We start from the raw sequence: 24,463 nt of genomic DNA, 5'->3' as shown, positions 1-24,463 counted from the left end.
AAGTTTCTCTTGGGGTGGCCTTGAGGCCTCAGATTCCTCATCCTCAAAATGGGGATAATAACAGCTACTGCTCAGGTCATCATAAATAAAACCCAGGACAATCAAACTCCTGGCAGCATAAGTAAGTGTAGTGAATGTGGCCATAAAAGAGTGACAGTAGACTTCCTTTGGATCTTTTTTTGTGGTCCCTTTTTACCCTTCACTGAATTTAAATGAATTACCTAATCCATAAATTAAATTCAGATTAACCTAAAACAGTATTTGGAGTTCAGAAATTGAAATAAGAATATTATTTAAAATACTATACTTATCATCTCTAAATATGAAAAAGTGTATAAAAATAGAATTTAGTCTACAGTTTCTAATAGTTCTGATTTCAAAACTTTACCTATAGGCCACATGCAGCATACTGTCCAAAGGCTTTCAGGGTCTCTTATTTATTTTGCAATATATTATGTCTAATAAATTATAATTGTTTCATTTTACATGTAATTTTCTTTTTGCTAAATGGTTATTGCTAATTAGGGTCTAGCATCGTTCGTTTCATTGTAAAGAATCTCTAACAACTAACATTTAAGAAATAAAATATAATTACTTGTTTAGAATAACTATTTTATAAGAAGCATTTAAATAACAAGATTTTTATTAAATTAAAAAAGAAATAGAAGAATAGAAATGTGAAAATAAGCAAAAATTATCTGATGGTAATTTGAATGAAGGTCATACATATATGGGCAACATTGAATACTGTTATGGGATTATATACTGTACCCTTGATCTCCAGGGAGAGTTTTGACAAAAACTGCATTAAAAACAAGATTTTAGGGGCTTCCCTGGTGGCTCAGTGGTTGAGAGTCCGCCTGCTGATGCAGGGAACATGGGTTCGTGCCCCGGTCCGGGAAGATCCCACATGACACGGAGCGGCCTGGCCCGTGAGCCATGGCCACTAGGCCTGCGCGTCCAGAGCCTGTGCTCCACAACGGGAGAGGCCACAACAGTGAGAGGCCTGCGTACCGCCAAAAAAAAAAAAAGATTTTATTCATTGGAGAAAAAGAAAAAAGAATGTTTCATTGGTGTTTTAAAGTTACTTACAAGACTTTGTAAACCATTTAACCAACACACAATACAACATGCACAAATAATTTATGTTCCTTATAGATTCTTAATTAATAATATGATTATAAATTAATTTTTAAGTAGTTAAAAGTTATTATTATTTTTATGTTGCATGTGGTAAGTAGAAAAAAAGTAGATAAGTTTGTTGTTTTTTAAACTCATATTTTTAGATGATCTTTCTTTTACCTTTGATCAGGGCTTTGAACAGTTAACTATTCCTACAAGTAAATATGGAGGAGTGGAAGTGATGCTATTTTAGCTCCTTTTGTACTTGGATACAAAATGATTAATTTCCAACCATTTTTCCTTTGAAGACAATCCAAAACACATTTTTCACATAGCTTCTTTTAAAAGCTAAATGCTTTATACACTTCTATGAATACATTTTACACATATAAGTAAAAAAGCTTCTTTTATAATGTAATATCAGATATTTCCATCAGAATTGTAGCTTATTAAGCAATTTAGAATATTTAGAATGATTCTACACTTCGCAACTTCTGATACATCTAAACAACCTAAGGAACTTGAATACTTTATCACACAGTAGTACAAGGGCTTTCACCCTGTAACAGTGGGGGGAAAAAGATACAAATCTGATGAGAATAAGGCAGAACAAGAGTACAATCATTATCAGACTACTACACATATCCATATTCCAATTTGAAAATACTACACTTCAGTATAAACATTTTTTCCCACTTCTCCACCTTAGTGATCAACTTGGACATGCCTTTGAATATAATGCTACAGGCATAAAAAGATTAAACAGTGTTTTCCATGCAGGTTTAGTAATTAAGTTATTCATGGCTACGGACTTTAACCTTTCTTGTCCCAGTGAAGTCCCAAACCCTGTTGTGATATGATTCTTGATATTCTAACTGGAGCTTAGAATGCATTTTCCTACAGGATTGATATTGTAAATCATTCAGTCTTTTTGTACTTCAACTATCTCATTTGTAAAACAAAGAATTGAAACAGATGATCATGAAATCCCTTGTACAGTTAAAATATTCTATAATTTTCATGAACACTGATTTCAGGTCAAGTTGATCTTGTGAGTTATTCTGGATACCTATCATTTTTACATTTTTTCCATCAGAATGTGCATTTTAAAATGTTAACAGCCTGCTGGTAGTATCTTTCAGACACAACCCATGTGTAAGTTGTAGATTGGTCCAACATGAGATTAGAGACAGGTTATTTATTAATCACCACTGGTTATTTATTAAATCATCACTAATTTTCCATAAGATCCAGTTCATTGTTAATGAAAGACCACCTCTCAAAAATTGGATTTTAATAGCTCAGTGGAGGGTTGGTTTGTTTTAACATAATATGTCTATCAATTTTCTTAAAAGGAAATAAATTGATCTATATATACAAAAGTTTTGCATCAAGAGGCACAGACTCAAACAACAGTAGTCTCATTGCTTATCAACTAGTGATATTAATCCAAATAAGATTTACATGTGCACCAAGTGAAGGAAAAAACTGTCTCAAGTTTGTTTCAGCCTTATCTGTATACCAAAATGATTTCTAGTCAAAAGTGTCTTTGTATGAAAAGCTGAAATATATTCATATTCAAGGTGTAGAATTTCCATTTGTAAGTTTCTCAGCAATTAATGTAGTCTTTTACACATAGTAAATAATAGCTAATTTAAAAAGGTATGCATGTTTGGAATGAAATTTTGGATGACGATTAGATGCTTTTTGGTTATGACAATGATGATAATGATGTTGCCAATAATCCAATGACAAGGGCAACAACAGTGATGGTGAATATATTAAGACATCAGTAGTGAGATTTGTTACTTCAGTTGTATTTAGAAGAGTAGCCCTTTCCAGACTAACATAAAATGTTTTTTTTCTTCCTGTGATTATGGACAAAAAGTTTGAGATTGTTTCTGAAAAGAATAAAAATAACTATAGAAGAAAAGTCTTTTGGGGAACTGAAACAATAAATAAGACCATTTCTCCACTAGTACAATTCATTGTGTTCCTTGAACAATGCATCTTAGGTAGATTTATTTCAGTAATTCCTTAATGCTCCTTTATGTGTATATATATTCCCTGTGGAAGGTTAAGGGACTAAAAGAATATTTATAGAATATGATGATTTGGACTAAATGACTGATAAAGTCTCCTTCAAAACTGATATTCTATCATTCTTATTTGTTTCCATTGTTAAGATTACTACTATTACTGCTGAGCATCACATTTGGCAAAGTTTAGAAAAAATGAATGGTTAATTTCATTTATTTACAAAACCATATATTGACTCTAAATTTTTTAAAAGAAGAGATTTGAAAGGTCACAGGGTATGGTGTACGTTTGTGTGTGTGTGTGTATGTGTTAGCGTTATTGTGTATATTAAGCACCTGCTGGGCAAGATGCTTTATAGGTCACCCTTCACAACAATCCTATGGAGTGGGTATCACACAATAGTAAATACCAAAGCTGATCAAATCTAGCTTTACAAGGCTGCAAATCCCAGGGTCTTTATGACTAACATTTTATTTTGTAATAATTATGACTACAAAAGTTACTTAATAGATTCTGCTACTCCCTGAATTCTTAAATCTACCCCTAAAAAGTGTTGAGCCTACAGAACATAAAACAACTTATTTATTAAGAATACATCTTTATATAAATTATATAAATGATATTATTTTCAAGAATATAGAAATTTACTCCTCAATTGTTAATGATACTAAATAATTATTTGGCCATTTAGGACAAATGCATTTATAAATGTACTATAAAATACATTCTCCATTTTTCTCAACAAAATATCCAATATTTCATTTTTTCTTTTTTGTTCAGAATCTCTATCATGGATCTTGTCAGGTTTTGTTGTAGTAGGATTTCCTCAATGACTTTCAAGGCTGCTTGTTCACTAGTAGACTCCAGGCTCTATAGGTAATGGTTAAGACAGGCTCAAGACAGAATTGTATTCAATGAATTCAACTCTTAGCTCTTCCCCTTGCTGGCTTTGTAATTTTTGATAGTTGTCTTAAGTTATTTAAGTTTCCATTTTTTCCATATTTAAAAATGGAGATAATAGTGCTACCTCAAAGGTTGTTTTGAAGATCAATCTAACTGATACGTGTAAAGAACTTGGCACAGATCCTTACATATAGTAACGGTTCAATGAATGATAACAGGTTAATATTATGCCATTTGGTTTTTAAAAAATATAACATTTGTCCATTTAGTAAATAAATGAATATATCAGATATTCTATTTTCTAAATTTCTAGCAGTAGCAAATTCTCTCCCTTTAATTGGGCATTTCTAATGGACTTTGGTCCAGGAAAATAAACCTCAGAACATGATAGGATTCTATCTATTATAAGAGTAAGTGCTCTTGGAATTCCCTCTGTTATGAATATGTACAAACATGACTCTCAGCAGGATGAGGCTAGAGCCCAAGTTAAAAAGATTTTAGTGATAACTTTCTGGAAAAACTAAGAAACTCCTTAAAAGTGTTGTTTAATGGTGTACCCCCCCCCCCATTCTGTCATCCTAAAATGGATGGAAATTCTGTGAAGTAAAAAGGCCTTAGGCAATGGAACTTTGAGAATTCAGGGGTTCAGAGTGCTTTGCCTGCAGAAAAGATGTGGCATATGTAGGAGGCAGTATGCAGAGTGTGGTTAAAGAATTCAGTAAAGGGAAGAATTTGAATTCAGGCTTAATGCTGGATTCTATGTGAAAGTCCCAGATATAAAGCAGAGAGAAACAAAGCTGCTCTGGTTGAAATGGGACTTAGGTGGATCAGGAACCGTGTCCACATTATCAGCCCTCTTACCTCCAGAGCTGTTCTCGAAACAGAGAAAACTGCTTGCTTTAATAATTTCATAAAATTAATAACTCTCAGCAAAAACTAGATGACAGAAAAATTTTGATCAGTTGAGTTTTATCCTATTTTTATTCTCCCTGCCTTCAAAAAACCATACTTTTCCATAAATATATGACAATAAAAATAAGATGGGGGTCAGAGATTTTCAACATTAAAAGAGACTTTAGTGACATATCAACCAAATGAAATCTATAAATTTTGTTGGGATCCTGATTTGATCAAAGCAACTATAAGAGTATTTTTTTCTTTTTCTTTTTTTCTTTTTTTTTTCCCCCTTTGGAGAAAATTTGGGAAATGGGATCAAGGAATTGTTATTAGATTATAGAAAGAGATCGTTGCTAGTTTTGTTAGATATGGTAGTCACGTTGTTATTATTTTTTATAAGTGTTAACAATAAATACTGAAGCATTTATAGAAAAGGATGTGGTATTGGGAGTTGTTTTAAAGTATTCTCAGTGTGGGAATACAGGGAAGGGGATAAGAGAAAGCAAATGAAACAAAATTGGCAAATGTTGATAAGTGTTGAAAGTAGATGATAGGTTCAAAGGTGTTTATTTTACTATTCTCTCTACTTCATGTATGTTTGGAACTTTTCATAATAATAAACAATCACACAAGACTATATTATAGTACATGTGAGAATATTTTCCTGACCTAAATCTGTCTGGCAGACTTGGGATTTGGCAGATGTATTCTGCCAAATGTGTAGAAAAATATCTTAAGGATAATTGAAGAAAAACACTCATGCAAATTGAAATTGAGGTAAAAGATGGTGTTAATAAAATATTCTAACACTGTAAACTTTTAATTTTGCTTTTCTGTTTTAATTCTTTTAAACATGCAATAGAATTTCCTATTGTGTTTTTCTAGATTTCAATGCTTTTTTAAAAATTATATTTATTTTTAATTTTGTTTTAACATCTTTATTGGAGTATAATTGCTTTACAATGGTGTGTTAGTATCTGCTTTATAACAAACTGAATCACTTATAGATATACATATGTCACCACACCTCTTCCCTCTTGCATCTCCTTCGCTCCCACCCTCCCTATCCTACTCCTCTAGGTGGTCACAAAGTACCGAGCTGATCTCCCTGTGCTATGTGGCTGCTTCCCACTAGCTATCTATTTTACGTTTGGTAGTGTATATATGTCCATGCCAGTCTCTCACTTTGTCACAGCCTACCCTTCCCCCTCCCCATATCCTCAAATCCATTCTCTAGTAGGTCTGTGTCTTTATTCCCGTCTTGCCCCTAGGTTCTTCACGATCATTTTTTTTTTTTTTCTGCTTAGATTCCTTATATATGTGTTAGCATACGGTATTTGTGTTTCTCTTTCTGACCTACATCAGTCTGTATGACAGACTCTAGGTCCATCGACCTCACTACAAATAACTCAATTTTGTTTCTTTTTATGGCTGAGTAATATTCCATTGTATATATGTGACACATCTTCTTTATCCATTCATCTGTTGATGGACACTTAGGTTGCTTCCATGTCCTGGCTATTGTAAATAGAGCTGAAATGAACATTTTGGTACATGACTCTTTTTGAATTATGGTTTTCTCAGGGTGTATGCTCAGTAGTGGGATTGCTGGGTCATATGGTAGTTCTATTTTTAGTTTTTTAAGGAACCTCCATGTTCTCCATAGTGGCTGTATCAATTTACATTCCCACCAACAGAGCAAAAGGGTTCCCTTTTATCCACACCCTCTCCAGCATTTATTGTTTGTAGAATTTTTGATGATGGCCATTCTGACTGGTGTGAGATGATATCACCTTGTAGTTTTGATTTGCATTTCTCTAATGATGAATGATGTTGAGCATTCTTTCCTGTGTTTGTTGGCAATCTGTATATCTTCTTTGGAGAAATGTCTGTTTAGGTCTTCTGCCCATTTTTGGATTGGGTTGTTTGTTTTTTTGATATTGAGCTGTATGAGTTGCTCCTATGTTTTGGAGATTAATCCTTTGTCAGTTGCTTGATCTGCAAATATTTTCTCCCATTCTGAGGGTTGTCTTATCATCTTGTTTATGGTTTCCTTTGCTGTGCAAAAGCTTTGAAGTTTCATTGGGTCCCATGTGTTTATTTTTGTTTTTATTTCCATTTCTCTAGGAGCTGGGTCAAAAAGGATCATGCTGTGATTTATGTCATAGAGTGTTCTGCTAGTGTTTTCCTCTAAGAGTTTGATAGTGTCTGGCCTTGCATTTAGGTCTTTAATTCATTTTGAGTTTCTTTTTGTGTATGGTGTTAGAGAGTGTTCTAATTTCATACTTTTATATGTACCTGTCCAGTTTTCCCAGCACCACTTATTGAAGAGGCTGTCTTTTCACCACTGTATATTCTTGCCTCCTTTACCAAGGATAAGGTGACCATATGTGTGTGAGTTTATCCTTGGGCTTTCTATCCTGTTCCATGGATCTATATTTCTGTTTTTGTGCCAGTACCATACTGTCTTGATTACTGTACCTTTGTGGTATTGTCTGAAGTCAGGGAGCCTGATTCCTTCAGCTCCGTTTTTCTTTCTCAAGATTGCTTTGGCTATTCGGGGTCTTTTGTGTTTCCATACATATTATGAAATGTTTTGTTCTTGTTCTGTGAAAAATGCCAGTGGTTGTTTGATAGGGATTGTATTGAATCTGTAGATTGCTTTGGGTAGTAGAGTCATTTTCACAATGTTGATTCTTCCAATCCAAGAACATGGTATATCTCTCCATCTATTTGTATCATCTTTAATTTCTTTCATCAGTGGCTTATAATTTTCTGCATACACGTCTTTTGTCTCCTTAGGTAGGTTTTTTCCTAGATATTATATTCTTTTTGTTGCAATCGTAAATGGGAGTGTTTTCTTAATTTCACTTTCAGATTTTTCATCATTAGTGTATAGGAATGCTAGAGATTTCTGTGCATTAATTTTGTATCCTGCTACTTTACCAAGTTCATTGATTGGCTTTAGTAGTTTTCTGTTGGCTTCTTTAGGATCCTCTATGTACAGTATCATGTCATCTGCAAACAGTGACAGCTTTACTTTTTCTTTTACGATTTGGATTCCTTTTATTTCTTTTTCTTCTCTGATTGCTGTGGCAAAACCCTCCAAAACTATGTTGAATAATAGTGGTGAGAGGGGGCAACCTTTGCTTGTTCCTGATCTTAGTGGAAATTGTTTCAGTGTTTCACCATTGAGGACGATGTTGGCTGTGGGTTTGTCATATATGGCCTTTATTATTTTGGGGAAAGTTCCCTCTATGCCTACTTTCTGGAGGGTTTTTATCATAAATGGTGTTGAGTTTTGTCGAAAGCTTTCTCTGCATCTGTTGAGATGATCATATAGTTTTTCTGCTTCAAATTGTTAATATGGTGTATCACATTGATTGATATGCGTGTATTGAAGAATCCTTGCATTCCTGGGATAAACCCCACTTGATCATGGTGTATGATCCTTTTAATGTGCTGTTGGATTCTGTTTGCTAGTATTTTGTTGAGGATTTTTGCATCTATGTTCATCAGTGATATTGGCCTGTAGTTTTCTTTCTTTGTGACATCTTTGTCTGGGTTTGGTATCAGGGTGATGGTGACCTCATAGAAAGAGTTTGGGAGTGTTCCTCCCTCTGCTATATTTTGGAACAGTTTGAAAAGGATAGGTGCTAGTGCCTCTCTAAATGTTTGATAGAATTCACCTGTGAAGCCATCTGTTCCTGGGCTTTTGTTTGTTGGAAGATTTTTAATCACAGTTTCCTTTTCAGTGCTTGTGATTGGCCTGTTCATGTTTTCTATTTCTTCCTGGTTCACTCTCAGAAGGTTGCACATTTCTAAGAATTTGTCCATTTCTTCCAGGTTGTCCAATTTTTTGGCATAGAGTTGCTTCTATTAATCTGTCATGATCCTTTGTATGTCTGCAGTGCCAGTTGTTACTTCTCCTTATTCATTTCTAATTCTATTGATTTGAGTCTTCTCCCTTTCTTTCTTGATGAATCTGGCTAATGGTTTATCAATTTGTTTATCTTCTCAAAGAACCAGCTTTTAGTTTTATTGATCTTTGCTATTATTTCCTTCATTTCTTTTTCATTTATTTCTGATCTGATCTTTATGATTTCTTTCTTTCTGCTAACTTTGTGGGGTTTTTTGTTCTTCTTTCTCTAATTGCTTTGGTGTAAGGTTAGGTTGTTTACTTGAGATGTTTCTTGTTTCTTAAGGTATGATTGTATTGCTATAAACTTCCCTCTTATAACTGCTTGTGCTGCATCCCATAGGTTTTGTGTCATCGTGTTTTCATTGTCATTTGTTTCTAGGTATTTTTTTTCCTAGGTATTTTTTTATTTCCTCTTTGATTTCTTCAGTGATCTCTTGGTTAATAAGTAGTGTATTGTTTAGCCTCCATGTGTTTGTATTTTTTACAGATTTTTTCCTGTCGTTGATATCTAGACTCATAGCATTGTGGTCAGAAAAGATACTTGATACAATTTCAATTTTCTTAAATTTACCAAGGCTTGATTTGTGAGCCAAGATATGATCTATCCTGGAGAATGTTCCATGAGCACTTGACAAGAATGTATTCTGTTGTTTTGGATGGAATGTCCTATAAATATCAATTAAGTCCATCTTGTTTAATGTATCATTTTAAGCTTGTGTTTCCTTATTTATTTTCATTTTGGATGATCTGTCCACTGGTGAAAGCGGGGTGTTACAGTCCCCTACTATGAATGTGTTACTGTCGATTTCCCCTTTTATGGCTATTAGTATTTGCCTTACATATTGAGGTGCTCCTATGTTGGGTGCATAAATATTTACAGTCGTTATATCTTCTTCTTGGATCAATCCTTTGATCATTATGTAGCAACCTTCTTTGTCTCTTCTGATAGTCTTTGTTTTAAAGTCTATTTTGTCTGATATGAGAATTGCTACTCCAGCTTTTTTTGAGTTCCATTTGCATGGAATATCTTTTTCCATCATCTCACTTTCAGTCTGTATGTGTCCCTAGGTCTGAAGTGGGTCTGTTGTAGACAGCATATATACGGGTCTTGTTTTTGTATCCATTCAGCCAGTCTATGTCTTTTGGTTGGAGCATTTAATCCATTTACATTTAAGGTAATTATTGATATGTATGTTCCTATTACCATTTTCTTAATTGTTTTGGGTTTGTTATTGTAGGCGTTTTCCTTCTCTTGTGTTTCTTGCCTAGAGAAGTTCCTTTAGCAGTTGTTGTAGAGCTGGTTTGGTGGTGCTGAACTCTCTCAGCTTTTGCTTGTCTGTAAAGGTTTTAATTTCTCCATCAAATCTGAATGAGATGCTTGCTGGGTAGAGTAATCTTGCTTGTAGGTTTTTCTCCTTCATCACTTTAAATATGTCCTGCCACTCCCTTCTGGCTTGCAGCATTTCTGCTGAAAGATCAGCTGTTAACCTTTTGGGGATTCCCTTGTGTGTTATTTGTTGGTTTTCCCTTGCTGCTTTTAATATTTTTTCTTTGTATTTAATTTTTGATAGTGTGATTAATATGTCTTGACATGTTTCTCCTTGGATTTATCCTGTATGGGACTGTCTGTGCTTCCTGGACTTGATGAACTATTTCCTTTCCCATATTAAGGAAGTTTTCAACTGTAATTTCTTCAAATATTTTCTCAGTCCCTTTCTTTTTCTCTTCTTCTTCTGCGACCTCTATAATTCGAATGATGGTGCATTTAATGTTGTCCCAGAGGTCTCTGAGACTGTCCTCAATTCTTTTCATTCTTTTTTCTTTATTCAGCTCTGCAGTAGTTATTTCCACTATTTTATCTTCCAGGTCACTTATCCGTCCTTCTGCCTCAGTTATTCTGCTATTGATCCCTTCTAGAGAATTTTAAATTTCATTTATTGTGTTATCCATCACTGTTTGTTTGCTCTTTAGTTCTTATAGGTCCTTGTTAAACGTTTCTTGTATTTTCTCTATTCTACTTCCAAGATTTAGGATCATCTTTGCTATCATTTTTCTTAATTCTTTTTCAGGTAGACTCCCTATTTCCTCTTCATTTGTTAAGTCTTGTGCGTATTTTCCTTGCTCCTTCATCTGCTGTGTGTTTTTCTGTCTTCTCATTTTGCTTAACTTTCTGTGTTTGGGGTCTCCTTTTCATAGGCTGCACGTTCGTCATTCCTGTTGTTTTTGGTGTCTGTCCCCAGTGGCTAAGGTTGATTCAGTGGGTTGTGTAGGCTTCCTGGTGGAGGGGACTAGTGCCTGTGTTTTGGTGGATAAGCCTGGGTCTTGTCTTTCTGGTGGGCAGGCCCACGTCTGGTTGTGTGTTTTGGGGTGTCTGTGGTCTTATTATTTTAGGCAGCCTCTCTGCTAATGGATGCGGTTGTGTTCCTGTCTTGCTAGTTGTTTGGCATAGGGTGTCCAGCACTGTAGCTTGCTGGTCATTGAGTGAAGCTGGGTCTTGGGGTTGAGATCGAGATGTCTGGGAGATTTTCGCCGTTTGATATTATGTGGAGCTCGGAGGTCTCTTGTGGACCTGTGTCCTGAACTTGGCTCTCCCACCTCAGAGACACAGCCCTGACACCTGGCTGGAGCACCAAGAGCCTTTCATCCACATGGCTCAGAATAAAAGGGAGAAAAAATAGAAAGAAAGAAGGAAAGAAAGTAGATAAAACAAAATAAAATAAAGTAAAATAAAAAAATAATTATTAAGAAAAAATTAAAAAAAAAAAAAAGGACAGACAGAACCCTAGGACAAATGGTAAAAGCAAATATATACAGCAAAATCACACACAGAAGCATACACATACACACTCACAAAAGGAGAAAAAGGGGGGAAAATATATATATATATATATATATATATATATATATATATATATATCTTTGCTCCCAAAGTCCACCTTCTCAATTTGGTATGATTCCTTGTCTATTCATGTATTCCACATATGCAGGGTATATCAAGCTGTGGAGATTTAATCCTCTGCTCCTGAAGCTGCTGGGAGAAATTTCCCTTTCTCTTCTTTGTTTGCACAGCTCCCCGGGGTTCAGCTTTGGATTTGGACCTGCCTCTGCGTGTAGGTCGCCTGAGGGCATCTGTTCTTTGCTCAGACAGGACGGGGTTAAAGGAGCAGCTGACTCGGGGGCTCTGGCTGACTCAGGATGTGGGGAGGGAGGGGTACGGAGTGCGAGGCGAGCCGGCGGCGGCAGAGGCCAGCGTGACGTTGCAGCAGCCTGAGGCGCGCCGTGCGTTCTCCTGGGGAAGTTGGTCCTGGATCCCGGGACCCTGGCAGTGGCGGGCTGCACAGGCTCCCCGGAAGGGGGATGTGGATAGTGACCTGTGCTCGTACACAGGCTTCTTGGTGGCGGCAGCAGCGGCCTTAGTGTCTCATGCCCGCCTCTGGGATCCACGCTGATAGCCACAGCTGGCGCCTGTTTCTGGAGCTCCTTTAAGCAGCGCTCTGAATCCCCTCTCCTCGTGCACCAGGAAACAAAGAGGCAAGAAAAAGTCTTTTGCCTCTTCGGCAGCTCCAGACTTTTTCCCGGACTCACTCCCGGCTAGCCAGCCATGGTGCACTAACCCCCTGCAGGCTGTGTTCATGCCACCAACCCCAGTCCTATCCCTGGGATCCGACCGAAGCTCGAGCCTCAGCTCCCAGCGCCCCCCGGCGGGTGAGCAGACAAGCTTCTTGGGCTGGTGAGTGCTGGTCGGCACCGATCCTCTGTGCGGGAATCTCTCCACTTTGCCTTCCGTACCCCTGTGGCTGCCCTCTCCTCCGCGGCTCCGAAGCTTTCCCCCTCCGCCACCTGCAGTCTCTGCCCGCGCAGGGGCTTCTAGTGTGTGGAAACCTTTCCTCCTTCACGGCTCCCTCCCACTGGTGCAGGTCCCGTCCCTATTCTTTTGTCTCTGTTTTTTCTTTTTTCTTTTGCCTTACCGAGGTACGTGGGGAGTTTCTTGCCTTTTGGGAGGTCTGAGGTCTTCTGCCAGCGTTCAGTAGGTGTTCTATAGGAGCACTTCCACGTGTAGATGTATTTCTGATGTATCTGTGGGGAGGAAGGTGATCTCCGCGTCTTACTCTTCCGCCATCTTGAAGCTCCTCCCCTCTCATTACTTTTTAAACACCAAATTAATTTTCAGTTATTGGGAAATGTTACAACTGCCAAATTGCAGATAAGTTACTGGCTTGCAGTTGAATGGATAGTTGCTCCTGGATCAATTAAATAAAATTGGACTATCTTTGCTACAAGTGTTTTTTTTTTTTGTTTTTGTATTTTTTACAATGCCTATATTTTTTAAATATGTCAAATAGGTAGTTTTGAATTTTTGGTAGTAAGCAAATGGTCACGTTATAGACAGAAAGCCAGCTTTAGAGAAGCCTGAAAGTAGTTATTATGGATTTATTCAGTAAGCCTAGTTTATGGATTGACAAGAGTATCACCCAAGACATTACTACAGGAAAATAAATTAGGATTTCATTTACTGTTACGAGTTCAAAGTAGGACTAGATTTCTGCAGCTTTTAACTTACTGGATAATTGGGTGCCATGGTCAGAACAATGAATTTTTATTAAATAACATCTTTTATTTCCTAATTATTACAAGATAGCAATAAGATTTTGTTATATTTATTTTCAGAGCCAGAATGATTTCATTGTTTTTTGTGAGCTGCTAACCTAGAATTTAGAGATTGTTTGCTCTAGGGCAAAATTGGCCCCAGCACCCAGGATGGAGCCAAGCTTTTGTGTGGATATTGTATCAACAGTAGCCCCTAGATAATTAATATATGATTCACTTGGCTCACCTTAACTAAAATGCTGTATTAGTATAACATGCCTCACTGTGAATTCATAGTTTAATAGTATTGTACTATAATAATAACCATGAGTATTTGGAATCTCACTGATACATAAAAATGTAAAACTTCCCAAAATACTGATGAAACTCTCACTTATTACATCAATTAATGCAACTTCTACCAAACTTTTCTAGTGCTAGATGGTGTTCTAAAAATAATTAACACATTGATTTTATTTGGGGCTGATTTTTTAAATTCTGCTTTTTAGAACTTTTCAAAGTAAATTGTCATATATTTAACTTACATCTATATATATTTTTCATAAAACTGAAGGGTTTTTAATGTTTTTTATTGTGCTAAAAGTCACACAATATAAAACATAACTATTTTAACCATATTTAACTGTAGAGTTCAGTGGCACTAAGTACACTCACATTGCTGTGCAACTCGAAGTTTTAATTGGATACCTTGTACTCATCTTTAAGGGGCAGAGCCTTTAAAATCATGAGGTATCCAAGTGGTAGTATAATGATCCCAAAATGCAACCTTGAAGCTATTTACGCAAGTAGTTTCACAGCCAGAGCATACAGAGCGCAAAGAGTTCTGTACATGTTATTAATTGTGAAAGGAAGCCTTTTGCATGCATGGACATTTCTGTGCTATTGTTTTGAAATATTCATATGAGATGAAAGTATGAGGCAAAATTCATATAAAGCTAGAAAAACTTTTGATAGATTATGTCACCAACAGTTATTTTTTATGCTTTTGCACATAATCAAGTCCAGTTGTAAACACATCCTTGATTTGAATCTTATTTATTTCTGTTCTGTTGGTAGTGTGGGTGCACATGTGTGTGCCCTTCTGTGCTGTGTTAGTGAATAAAATGCAAGCTGAACAACAGAGGTGACTTGTTAAAAAATTTGTAATGGAGCGACCAACAAGCTGAGTGCCTAATATTATCAAAATGAACTCTAGAATACAAAAGAATGTGTAGATTTTGTGAAAGGAGTACCAGGCATGTTGAGAATCAAGCTGAGATCTAATAGGAATTTGTAAGTGTCTATTCCTTTTTCTGCCCAGCCTCCCTTCTGCGTGAAACTATTTCTTTTGTGATGGAGTTTCAATGCCTTTGCAATAGAGTGGCATGGACTTCAGGTGAAGGGAGTAAACAAAACAAAAGATGAATGCTCTCTCACCTTGTAGCCCTTTTCTTAGACCTTATAGAAAGCTTCTAATTACATTTTCATATTTCATCCAAAAGGATAGAATGTAAAATCAAGTAGTTAGAGAAGTACATAGCCATTTTGAATTCAAAAGACAAATGAACCCTGGTTTAAATAGCTGTAATACTCTCTAACCCAATCAGTTCTATCATTTGTTCTAAATATGCATGTTTGGAAAGCAGAGAATTAGAAAAGATATGCTATTTAACATCAAAGGTCAATTAAATTTTGCCTATCAATAAACATTCAGGTTCAATTAGTAGCATATATATTTACAAAACTGAGTTATTAGTAACTAATATTTATTACTATGTTTCAGATACTGTTCAAAGTGTTTTACAAGTATCAATTTATGTAATATTCACATCAATCCTGTGAGCTTAGGTACTTGTATTATCCCTATTTTACAGATGTGGATATTGAGGCACGGAAAGGTAAAGTGACTTTCTCATGTGGCTCATCCTAGGTTCAATCCTTGAGAGTCTGATTCCAGAACTGGAATCCTTCACTCTTCAGTAGACAGTTGTTAGGGCATTTCAGATCCATAGATTGATTATTTGAAAATATTAGTCCTCTAAATCTGCTCAGCTGCAGATGCTGACAGTCTTTAAGCTGCTTAATCCATTCTGTCATGGAGCTAACAAATCTTGTCATTGCAGTACCTTGACATCATAATCAATAAGGTACTACCCATCTGACTACTAGAACTACTGCTGCCCAGAAAGACCTACGGGGCCTTCCTCCACCAAGTTAGAACCCTTTTGCATCAAAGCAAGTTTGAATCAGACCTGAATTTACCACAGCCTCTTGGACATTTTAACTCTTCACCACCTGTCCCAGAAGTGGTTAGATCAGTTCCCTTAGTTATGGCCCAGTCTGATTCTGAGTTTTTTCCTCCCTACACTAGCATGCCATTGGGATACTCTGTGAATTTTTCCCTTCTGAGAGGAAAACAAATGTGAAATAAAATTGAAACCCTTCTTTATTTGCATAAACTCAATTTTTAATTTTTAATTCAATAACTCCTATCCTGATCACTGAATAACAGTAACCACATCCACGTTTGTTTTATTATTCTCATTTAAAGTTAATTAATTGCCAAATCAGTGAGTCTCTGTACAGTGTTATTTTTTTTTTAACATCTTTATTGGAGTATAATTGCTTTACAATGGTGTGTTAGTTTCTGCTTTATAACAAAGTGAATCAGTTATACATACACCTATATCCCCATATCTCTTCCCTCTTGCGTCTCCCTCCCTCCCACCCTCCCTATCCCACCCCTCTAGGTGGTCACAAAGCACCTAGCTGATCTCCCTGTGCTATGTGGCTGCTTCCCACTAGCTATCTGTTTTACAATTGGTAGTGTATATATGTCCATGCCACGCTCTCACTTTGTCCCAGCTTACCCTTTCCCCTCCCCGTGTCCTCAAGTCCATTCCCTAGTAGGTCTGAGTCTTTATTCTCGTCTTGCCCCTAGGTTCTTCATGACCTTTTTTTTTTCTTTTATTTTTTAGATTGCATATATATGTGTGTTAGCATACGGTATTTGTGTTTCTCTTTCTGACTTACTTCAGTCTGTATGACAGACTCTAGGTCCCTTCACCTCACTACAGATAACTCAATTTTGTTTCTTTTTATGACTGAGTAATATTCCACTGTATATATGTGCCACATCTTCTTTATCCATTCATCTGTTGATGGACACTTAGGTTGCTTCCATGTCCTGGCTATTGTAAATAGAGCTGCAATGAACATTGTGATACATGAATCTTTTTGATATATGGTTTTCTCAGGGTATATGCCTAGTAGTGGGATTGCTGGGTCTATGGTAGTTCTATTTTTAGTTTTTTAAGGAACCTCCATACTGTTCTGCATAGTGGCTGTATCAATTTACATTCCCACCAACAGTGCAAGAGGGTTCCCTTTTCTCCACACCCTCTCCAGCATTTATTGTTTGTAGATTTTTTTGATGATGGCCATTCTGACCGGTGTGAGATGACACCTCATTGTAGTTTTGATTTGCATTTCTCTAATGATTAATGATGTTGAGCATTCTTTCATGTGTTTGTTGGCAATCTGTATATCTTCTTTGGAGAAATGTCTGTTTAGGTCTTCTGCCCATTTTTGGATTGGGTTGTTTGTTTTTTTGATATTGAGCTGCATGAGCTGCTTGTAAATTTTGGAGATTAATCCTTTGTCAGTTGCTTGATCTGCAAATATTTTCTCCCATTCTGAGGGCTGTCTTTTCGTCTTGTTTATGGTTTCCTTTGTTGTGCAAAAGCTTTTAAGTTTCATTGGGTCCCATGTGTTTATTTTTGTTTTTATTTCCATTTCTCTAGGAGGTGGGTCAAAAGGGATCATGCTGTGATTTATGTCATAGAGTGTTCTGCCTATGTTTTCCTCTAAGAGTTTGATGGCGTCTGGCCTTATATTTAGGTCTTTAATTCATTTTGAGTTTATTTTTGTGTATGGTGTTAGGGAGTGTTCTAATTTCATTGTTTTCATGTAGCTGTCCAGTTTTCCCAGCACCACTTATTGAAGAGGCTGTCTGTACAGTGTTATTTTGATGGCACAAAAATTAAATGTAACATCCAAAATTCCTGACTTGCTTAGGCAGTGGCGGAACATTTCAGCAATATTCCAGAGTAGAGTTTAGTGGAAAAGGGAGCTTTAACTTCTTTCTTCTGTTGATTCATATTTTAAACAAATGCACAACCCTCTGGGCACTGCACTATTTAGTGTGTTGTGTCATACCCTAAGCACCCACTCTACTGTTTCCCACAATGATATTTTCAGAGAGACTGTTCATCTGCACAGAGTATTCTCACAGTTAACTCCTAATGCTCAGGAGTTTCTTTCTGCCATCCTAGGCCTCTCTTATTATTTATTGACTTACATTTGAAATGGGTAAATTAAGGAGAATGGACAAAGTCTTAAGAGTTAAATGAACATGATTAAAGGAGATGGGTTTGAAAGTGCTTGGTGTAGAACAGGAAACAAAAGCTCTTTGAAAGTTAAGTTTGTTGAATACTTAAACCATGAAGACCATCTCAGTAAATGGAACCCTGCCTCTTTGTCTTGGTTGAATATGATATTGTCTTCGTTGAATACGATACTGTAAAAATTAAATGTCAAGTAAACCTTGTTTCATATACAAAGAAGAGTAGATAGACACAATGCCTGGTTTCATTCTGAGTTTATTTGCTCATGGGAGAGCAAATTTTAAAGTTGGGGTAAATATCCTAACCAATATAATCTAAGTTAGAGGTTTCCTCTATTTAAGTGATTCTTAAAAATCTAAATTATGGATTTCTTTAAAATGCAGTCTGGGTCTCCCCCCAAATGTTGCCCATTAGAAGTTGTTGGTAGAGGACTTGCTTTGAAGAATGGATTAAATGATTAACATACCAATGATCTGTATGGAAAGATGTGCCCAAAGTACCATTGTTGGTTTATAATTAATTTAATTGGCTAGTCTAACATCTTATCATACATAGAATAAAGGTAAGCTGCCACCTAAATGACCATAAATATAATTAATGGGGCCCTTTCTGTATTAGTCACTTTTTATCCCCAGCATTTAGTTCAGTTCCTGGTACCTCATAGAATCAACAAATATTAGTTGAATTAATAAACTGTATTGTAGGATAAAATATATGGGAAATAAGAGGCTTGGAAGTAGTTTCAGGTTTAATAATAGGTTATTTACATTGGCTTGTTTGTAGAGATTTTTACATGTTTATTTCTATCTTACTAAGTTTCCCTTTCTTCCTGTATCTAGCTTGCAGTGATACATATAACATTATAAAAATGGATTTTTAATAAAAGAGTTAGAGACATTATTCTTAACATCTATTATGCTTAAAGAAGGAGAAACTTCCTTAAAATGGTGTCTCATTTAAGAAACAGCTTAGTGTTTATAACCTATACTAATAGCGTGAGAGCAAAATGCTTTTGATATCGACATGCAAATCTCCAGAGAAAGAGAAAGAAGAGCTTGGAGCTGAGATGCAAAGAATTTTATACCTCTGTTGGAAACTAAGAAAAAGAATAGGGTTGCTAATCATTCCAGAAAGCATGGTCAGCCCAGACTTCAGGGGTTAAATGTAGCCTTAGGAAAAAAAAAAATGGTGGTCCAGCTATTAGGTTGAGGTACTAGTTTCTAGATCAGTGTTAAAAGGTTTTTTTTTTTTTTTTTTTTTTAAAGAGGGCATAATCATGGCTGCCATACAAATATAAAATAAACATGTGTTAAAATTTTTATTTAACTCATTAATTAATGAGGGACCCTGTAGTATGTTACAGTGTTTCAAGAAAGAATTCAAAGAACCAAATATAGATTGATGGATGGATGGATGGATGGATAGATAGATAGACAGGCAGATGAAATACTGAAATGAATTTACAATGATATGTAGGATGAATTTACAAATAGTTCTGTCTATTGGATAATAATAATCCTTTGCATTACACCACAGCCCCCATAAACACAGGGGACCCAGAATGATGTACTAGACAATGTCTTGCTTACCAGAAAACAGCATCCAACTAGTTACCTTTTGGTTCACCTTAAAATGTTTACATTTTTGTTTCCTACTTTAGTCTCAGCTATGCAAAGGGTGCGGTTGGCTATTCAGAATGTTTTAGAAGCAAAGGACCTACTGTTATCTGAACATAAGAAAACTAAGTAAATTTAGACATTTAGAGGCAGAATGAGGAAGCAAACATTGGAGTAACCATTTAATTCTTGAGATTCTGACTGATCAGGGGAGATTTGGTTCAGAATTGTAGCATATCAGTTTAGTAAGACAATAGTTAACCTGATAATGTGTAGGAAATAAGATCACTATGCAAGTGTTCTTGATTCTTCATACTACAAAACACTTATTCAACATGTACTTTAAAATTTCATCTTTCGTATAATGATTCAGTACCCTCTCAGAGTTTTTTCCTAATAAAAGCTATTTTTAACTTAAAATTTCCATTGGCCGTATTACAACAGAGTAAGATTGCAGTTGAAGAGCAGTAGCATACTGATTGCTTAATAAGGGAAGATTCAACACTCAACTCCCTCACCCCTTACCCTTCTCAATTCTCCCCTATCTCATCACAGAATTACTACAATAAATTACAAACTAACATCACTCAAAAGGGAGTGCCCTACAGTTTTCTTTACTTAATATGATGCAAATATATGGTGTTACTGGCTATATTATTAAAAGTTATAGTCTCAACATACCCAATTTACAGGTGACACAAAACTCCAGTCTATCTGTAGAGAAGTCATATTTGAGAACAAGAAGCCTACAAACAGGAAGAAAAGAGGGAGTATTTTTTTTCCTTTTTCCTTAGAAAAAGATCTTGGATCACTGTGTATATTGGTTGTTTTAGATGTTGTTTCTAAATATAGTGGTTTGCTTGGAAATTGGACATGTTTCCTAATGGAATATTTGAGATATGTAGGAAGACAGAGATAAAGGATGTTGAATTTTGACACTTTTCCCTAATGGCTTCCCAGAAAGATACAGAGAAAGAATGTTATCTATCAAGAGTCTTGTTACACAGAGTACTTGGTTTAGCAAAGTTCTTAGTGATTAGTCTACTTTGATTTTGGGGGGGATGAGGGGGCACTTAGAAAGGCAATGGCAACATCTGCATTTTAATAGAAACTTTAAAAGACACATTTGAAAACAGATCATCCAAACACCAATCTAAACAAATGCAAAAACAGAAAACAAAAACTTTCTTAATATTTTTAGGAGTATTTTTGAAATAACTTGGGATTTGGTAGACCATCAAATATGGATATTTTAAAAAGGTCGAACTGGAAATTTTTCATATGACTTGTAAACCATTAAAATAATTGACTACATGTATGTGATTTGATAGAAACATAAATTTGTTTCTATGACATCATGTTTTAAGGAGGATCATTTATGAAAGTCAGCCCTCTAAGGTTCAGGAATTATTGAAAGTAGCAACACTCTGTGTTTGTTTTCTTTTACCCCACAAAGAACTGGACTGAGATCAACAGCTTATTTTAGCAGGCCAAAAAAAATACGTGTAGCTTTGTGTACAGTATTATGTGTGTGGCTTCAAATACAAAACTCAGCATGTTTCAAATGAACAAGCCTGTCTTCATATGACCACCATAGGATGACCATAACCTCGATTTAAGGGGTAAAATATGAAGAACTTTAAAAAACTATATATATTTGTGCAATGTATAGTTCAATGACAGTAATATAATGTTGAATTTTTACAAGTTACCTTGCTTTTACATTATTAAACTTTTGAAAAATCATAGTCTTTTAAACCCCACAATTTTTCTATTCAATGAAATGTTTTAAGGATGAGTTTTATTACCTATTTCACTTTTTAAAATCACAAAACACTAGTTGATTTCTGCTCTGTAACAGGTTCTTTCTTTTAAGTTATAGTTTGGGTAGTTTCTGCATGTAAAGTTAATATATTACTAAAGGAAAAGTACAAAATGAAGTAAAAAGGAGACATTTATAAAACTCTGTTGGTAAGTACATCAGATCTGTACTTACCATGAAAAAGCAATCATTTTGTAGAATTTTATATCTCAATTGAAATTAAAATATCTCAGTTGCTGAGGAATCATAAATAATATGTCTTTATTTTGGCAGAGGATTAACAATAAATGTTTAGGGACCATTTTCAGAATGTGAATTAAACGCTATACATTAGAAGTATATTGTTGATATTTTTCTAGTGACACTGTTATTTATAATGGAATAGCATTTTAAAAGCAATCTATGATAAATCCCCTAAACTAAAACTTTGTCTATGTCATCTCAAAGAGGAAAAAAAATTAGAAAAAGAGAAGAGAGTCACAAAGTGAAAAGAATCTACCAACAGAAAAATTAAAAAGTAGTTATTATACAGTATTAATCGCCAACCTTATGATTTCTGAGCTAAATTAAATGTTATACCCATTTAATTTAATTAAAAAAATAATATTCTTACAATTTTATTGCTTTTAGGCCACGGTTATTATTTTTATGACCTGAAGTACATGTGTCAGGCATATCAACCAATTGGCACACATCCTCTTTTAAAGGTAGAAAAAAAAAGATGACTATTAAATTGTAATACTTTGTTCTCTCTCTCCTCCTCTTTCTATTTTTTTTTTGTTTGTTTTTTGTTTTCATTTTTGGATGGTTGGTGATTTGTTTGCTTCTCCTGGTTCCTGTTGATCAGTGGTGTTTGGCCAGTTTGTATTTTTCCAGACATCACTCCACGATGTTGTTGAGGTGTATGATGGGCCAACTCAGCAATCTTCTCTGTTATCTTCCCTCTCAGGATCCCATTCAGGTATCCTTTAATAGAACTGCCATGCATCAGTTATTGATTAAAGACTGACTTTGATTGGTATTGTAGTGAAAGTTGAGATTTATGTCATCCATATTAGAAATAAACTGAAAATAGAATCATTCTTTATTTTTAAAAAAAGAATAGAAACACAAGAATAATTCAAATTCTTGAGAAAAATATAACCAACTATTTTCTGGGATTGTAATCAAGTAAATATAGTACTTAGTCACTTAGTGCGACTTAGTGACTTAGTGTTTAATGTAGTATTTAAAGATTCTTTACAGAATGAGGCAATATTATCAAAACGTAATAAAAGCCTTCCAGTAAAAAGGTTGCAATTGAAGCTGAACCCAAAGAAAATATGTTGTCAGTGGTAGGATATATTAAAGTAATTTAATAGAACATAGATTGATGTTTTCAAATGACAGTGTAAATTAATATCATTTGTTAGGTTTACTGAATGAAATTATTTATGATATCTTAGTGTTTGTTTTGTTGAGTAGGAGAATCACTTCCACTGAGTTCAGGTAATCAGATCACAATTCGATTTACTTCAATTGGACCAGTAACAGCTAAGGGATTTCACTTTGTTTATCAAGGTAAGTGACTGTGTAGCATAGAAACACACTAAGGAATGATATCAGTTTCCATGCTATGTCCAGAGTTATTGAATGATGAGATCCTCATAACCATATAGGAGAGGTAAAAGTTGTGTGTTTTTTTAAAAACAGTTTTGCCCTGTCCCCTCCCCCATTGTTAGAGCACTATTACTTTGACCAAAGTCAAAAAGGACCTATTGTTTCCATCATCATTCTCAAGTTAGCTGCATGCTTTTCCTTCCTCCCAACATACTGTTTTCAAAACATCTGGTGTGTTTTTTTGACAATGCTTCACTCTACATATTCTATTTCCTTAGAGTCTAGCACTCTAAATTAAAAATACACAAACTTTTTGTGCTGATGTACTTAGACATGCCAAGGAAATCATTACTCCACTCTAAAATTTTAGTCTCTCATTCTCTTAGGAGAATTCAAACTTTCTTCATGACTATTAAATATTTTTGTGCAATTCAAAGTCAGTTTACATAGTTCTTTTGTCACCTTTTATAGACACACTTCCACATTATATAAAACTAAATTAAGACCTATCATCTGAATATTTTGTTTGAATTATGTATGATCATGTAGTTGTTATTCTCAAATATATCTTGAACTTTATTCCTAATAAATTTATAAACATTGGTGGTTTGATGTTCTTATTAAACCCTCTTATTCCAATTATAATATGGCTATAATATTATACTGTTTCATTCTTCATAGTATTCCCTCTGTAAACAATTTGTGGTATTATGAATTTTAAAAGGCACTCTAACAAATGAAGTTATTTTCACTCAAGTCACATATGAGGAATCTGTCTATTTGGAATTCATCCTATCATTTTTTGGGCTGTTATCAAATTCCTTAGTCCCATCTGTATGTGTTTTAAAAAGAAAAAACATCCTGTTATCATTCTATTTTACTTAATCAAAAAAAAGTCACAATTGAAGGACATACCTATAAAACCTAAAAGCAATTTCAAATTTGATATTGTATGATTATTAAAATAAAACTTCTATTGTTGTTAATCTGTCTGACTTCTGTCTAGCCTGAACGTATTGTCTTCATCAATAACAAACATATTTTGAACAACCAAGTTTATGAACATGCTATGAAATTAATCAAGTGCTGTGTTTGCTTTTTTAAATCTATGTTTTTAGGGGCCAAATACTGTAAAAAAAAAAACTTGACATTACCTTATGTAACCTGACATCTGTTTTTTGTAAGCTTGGTATTCCATTTTAAAAAGAAAAAAAAAGATGTATCTCTTTGCTTTCATTCCATAAATTGAAATATCTTACTCAAGCTACATTTTTATATTGATGAGTATGGTCAAACAAAAAACAGAAAAAAAACCCTTAACCGATGTTGTTTAAAGGATCAAAAGTGAAATGTTTTTAAATAAAAAATCTTAATGACAATAGCAATATTTATTCATTTTGAATTGTATTTCATTATGTATAAACTTTTATAAGTGTATTCAAATTGTTAACTAAAGTTCAAGTTGGTGAAGATTTCTTTGAAATCTGTTTGCATACTTTCATTTTGAAATCTCTATTTCTCTACCAAATATGAAATTAAAGTCAACAAT

At 34.9% G+C, this 24,463-nt stretch overlaps 1 protein-coding gene across 1 annotated transcript in view; it reads left to right on the top strand.

The window, feature by feature from the left end:
- Positions 1–24,463, top strand: part of CSMD3 (CUB and Sushi multiple domains 3) — a 1,064,314-nt gene that overhangs the window by 862,966 nt on the left and 176,885 nt on the right. The window contains exons 33-34 of the mRNA XM_004265377.3: positions 22,163–22,276; positions 22,780–22,875. Coding sequence (XP_004265425.1) covers positions 22,163–22,276; positions 22,780–22,875 — 210 coding nt within the window. The remainder of the gene's footprint in view (positions 1–22,162; positions 22,277–22,779; positions 22,876–24,463) is intronic.

Source organism: Orcinus orca, chromosome 17 (genome assembly GCF_937001465.1).
Source record: "Orcinus orca chromosome 17, mOrcOrc1.1, whole genome shotgun sequence".
Taxonomy (NCBI): domain Eukaryota; kingdom Metazoa; phylum Chordata; class Mammalia; order Artiodactyla; family Delphinidae; genus Orcinus; species Orcinus orca.
The sequence above is the reverse complement of the archived record's forward strand: the minus strand, read 5'-3'. Positions and strand labels throughout refer to the sequence as shown.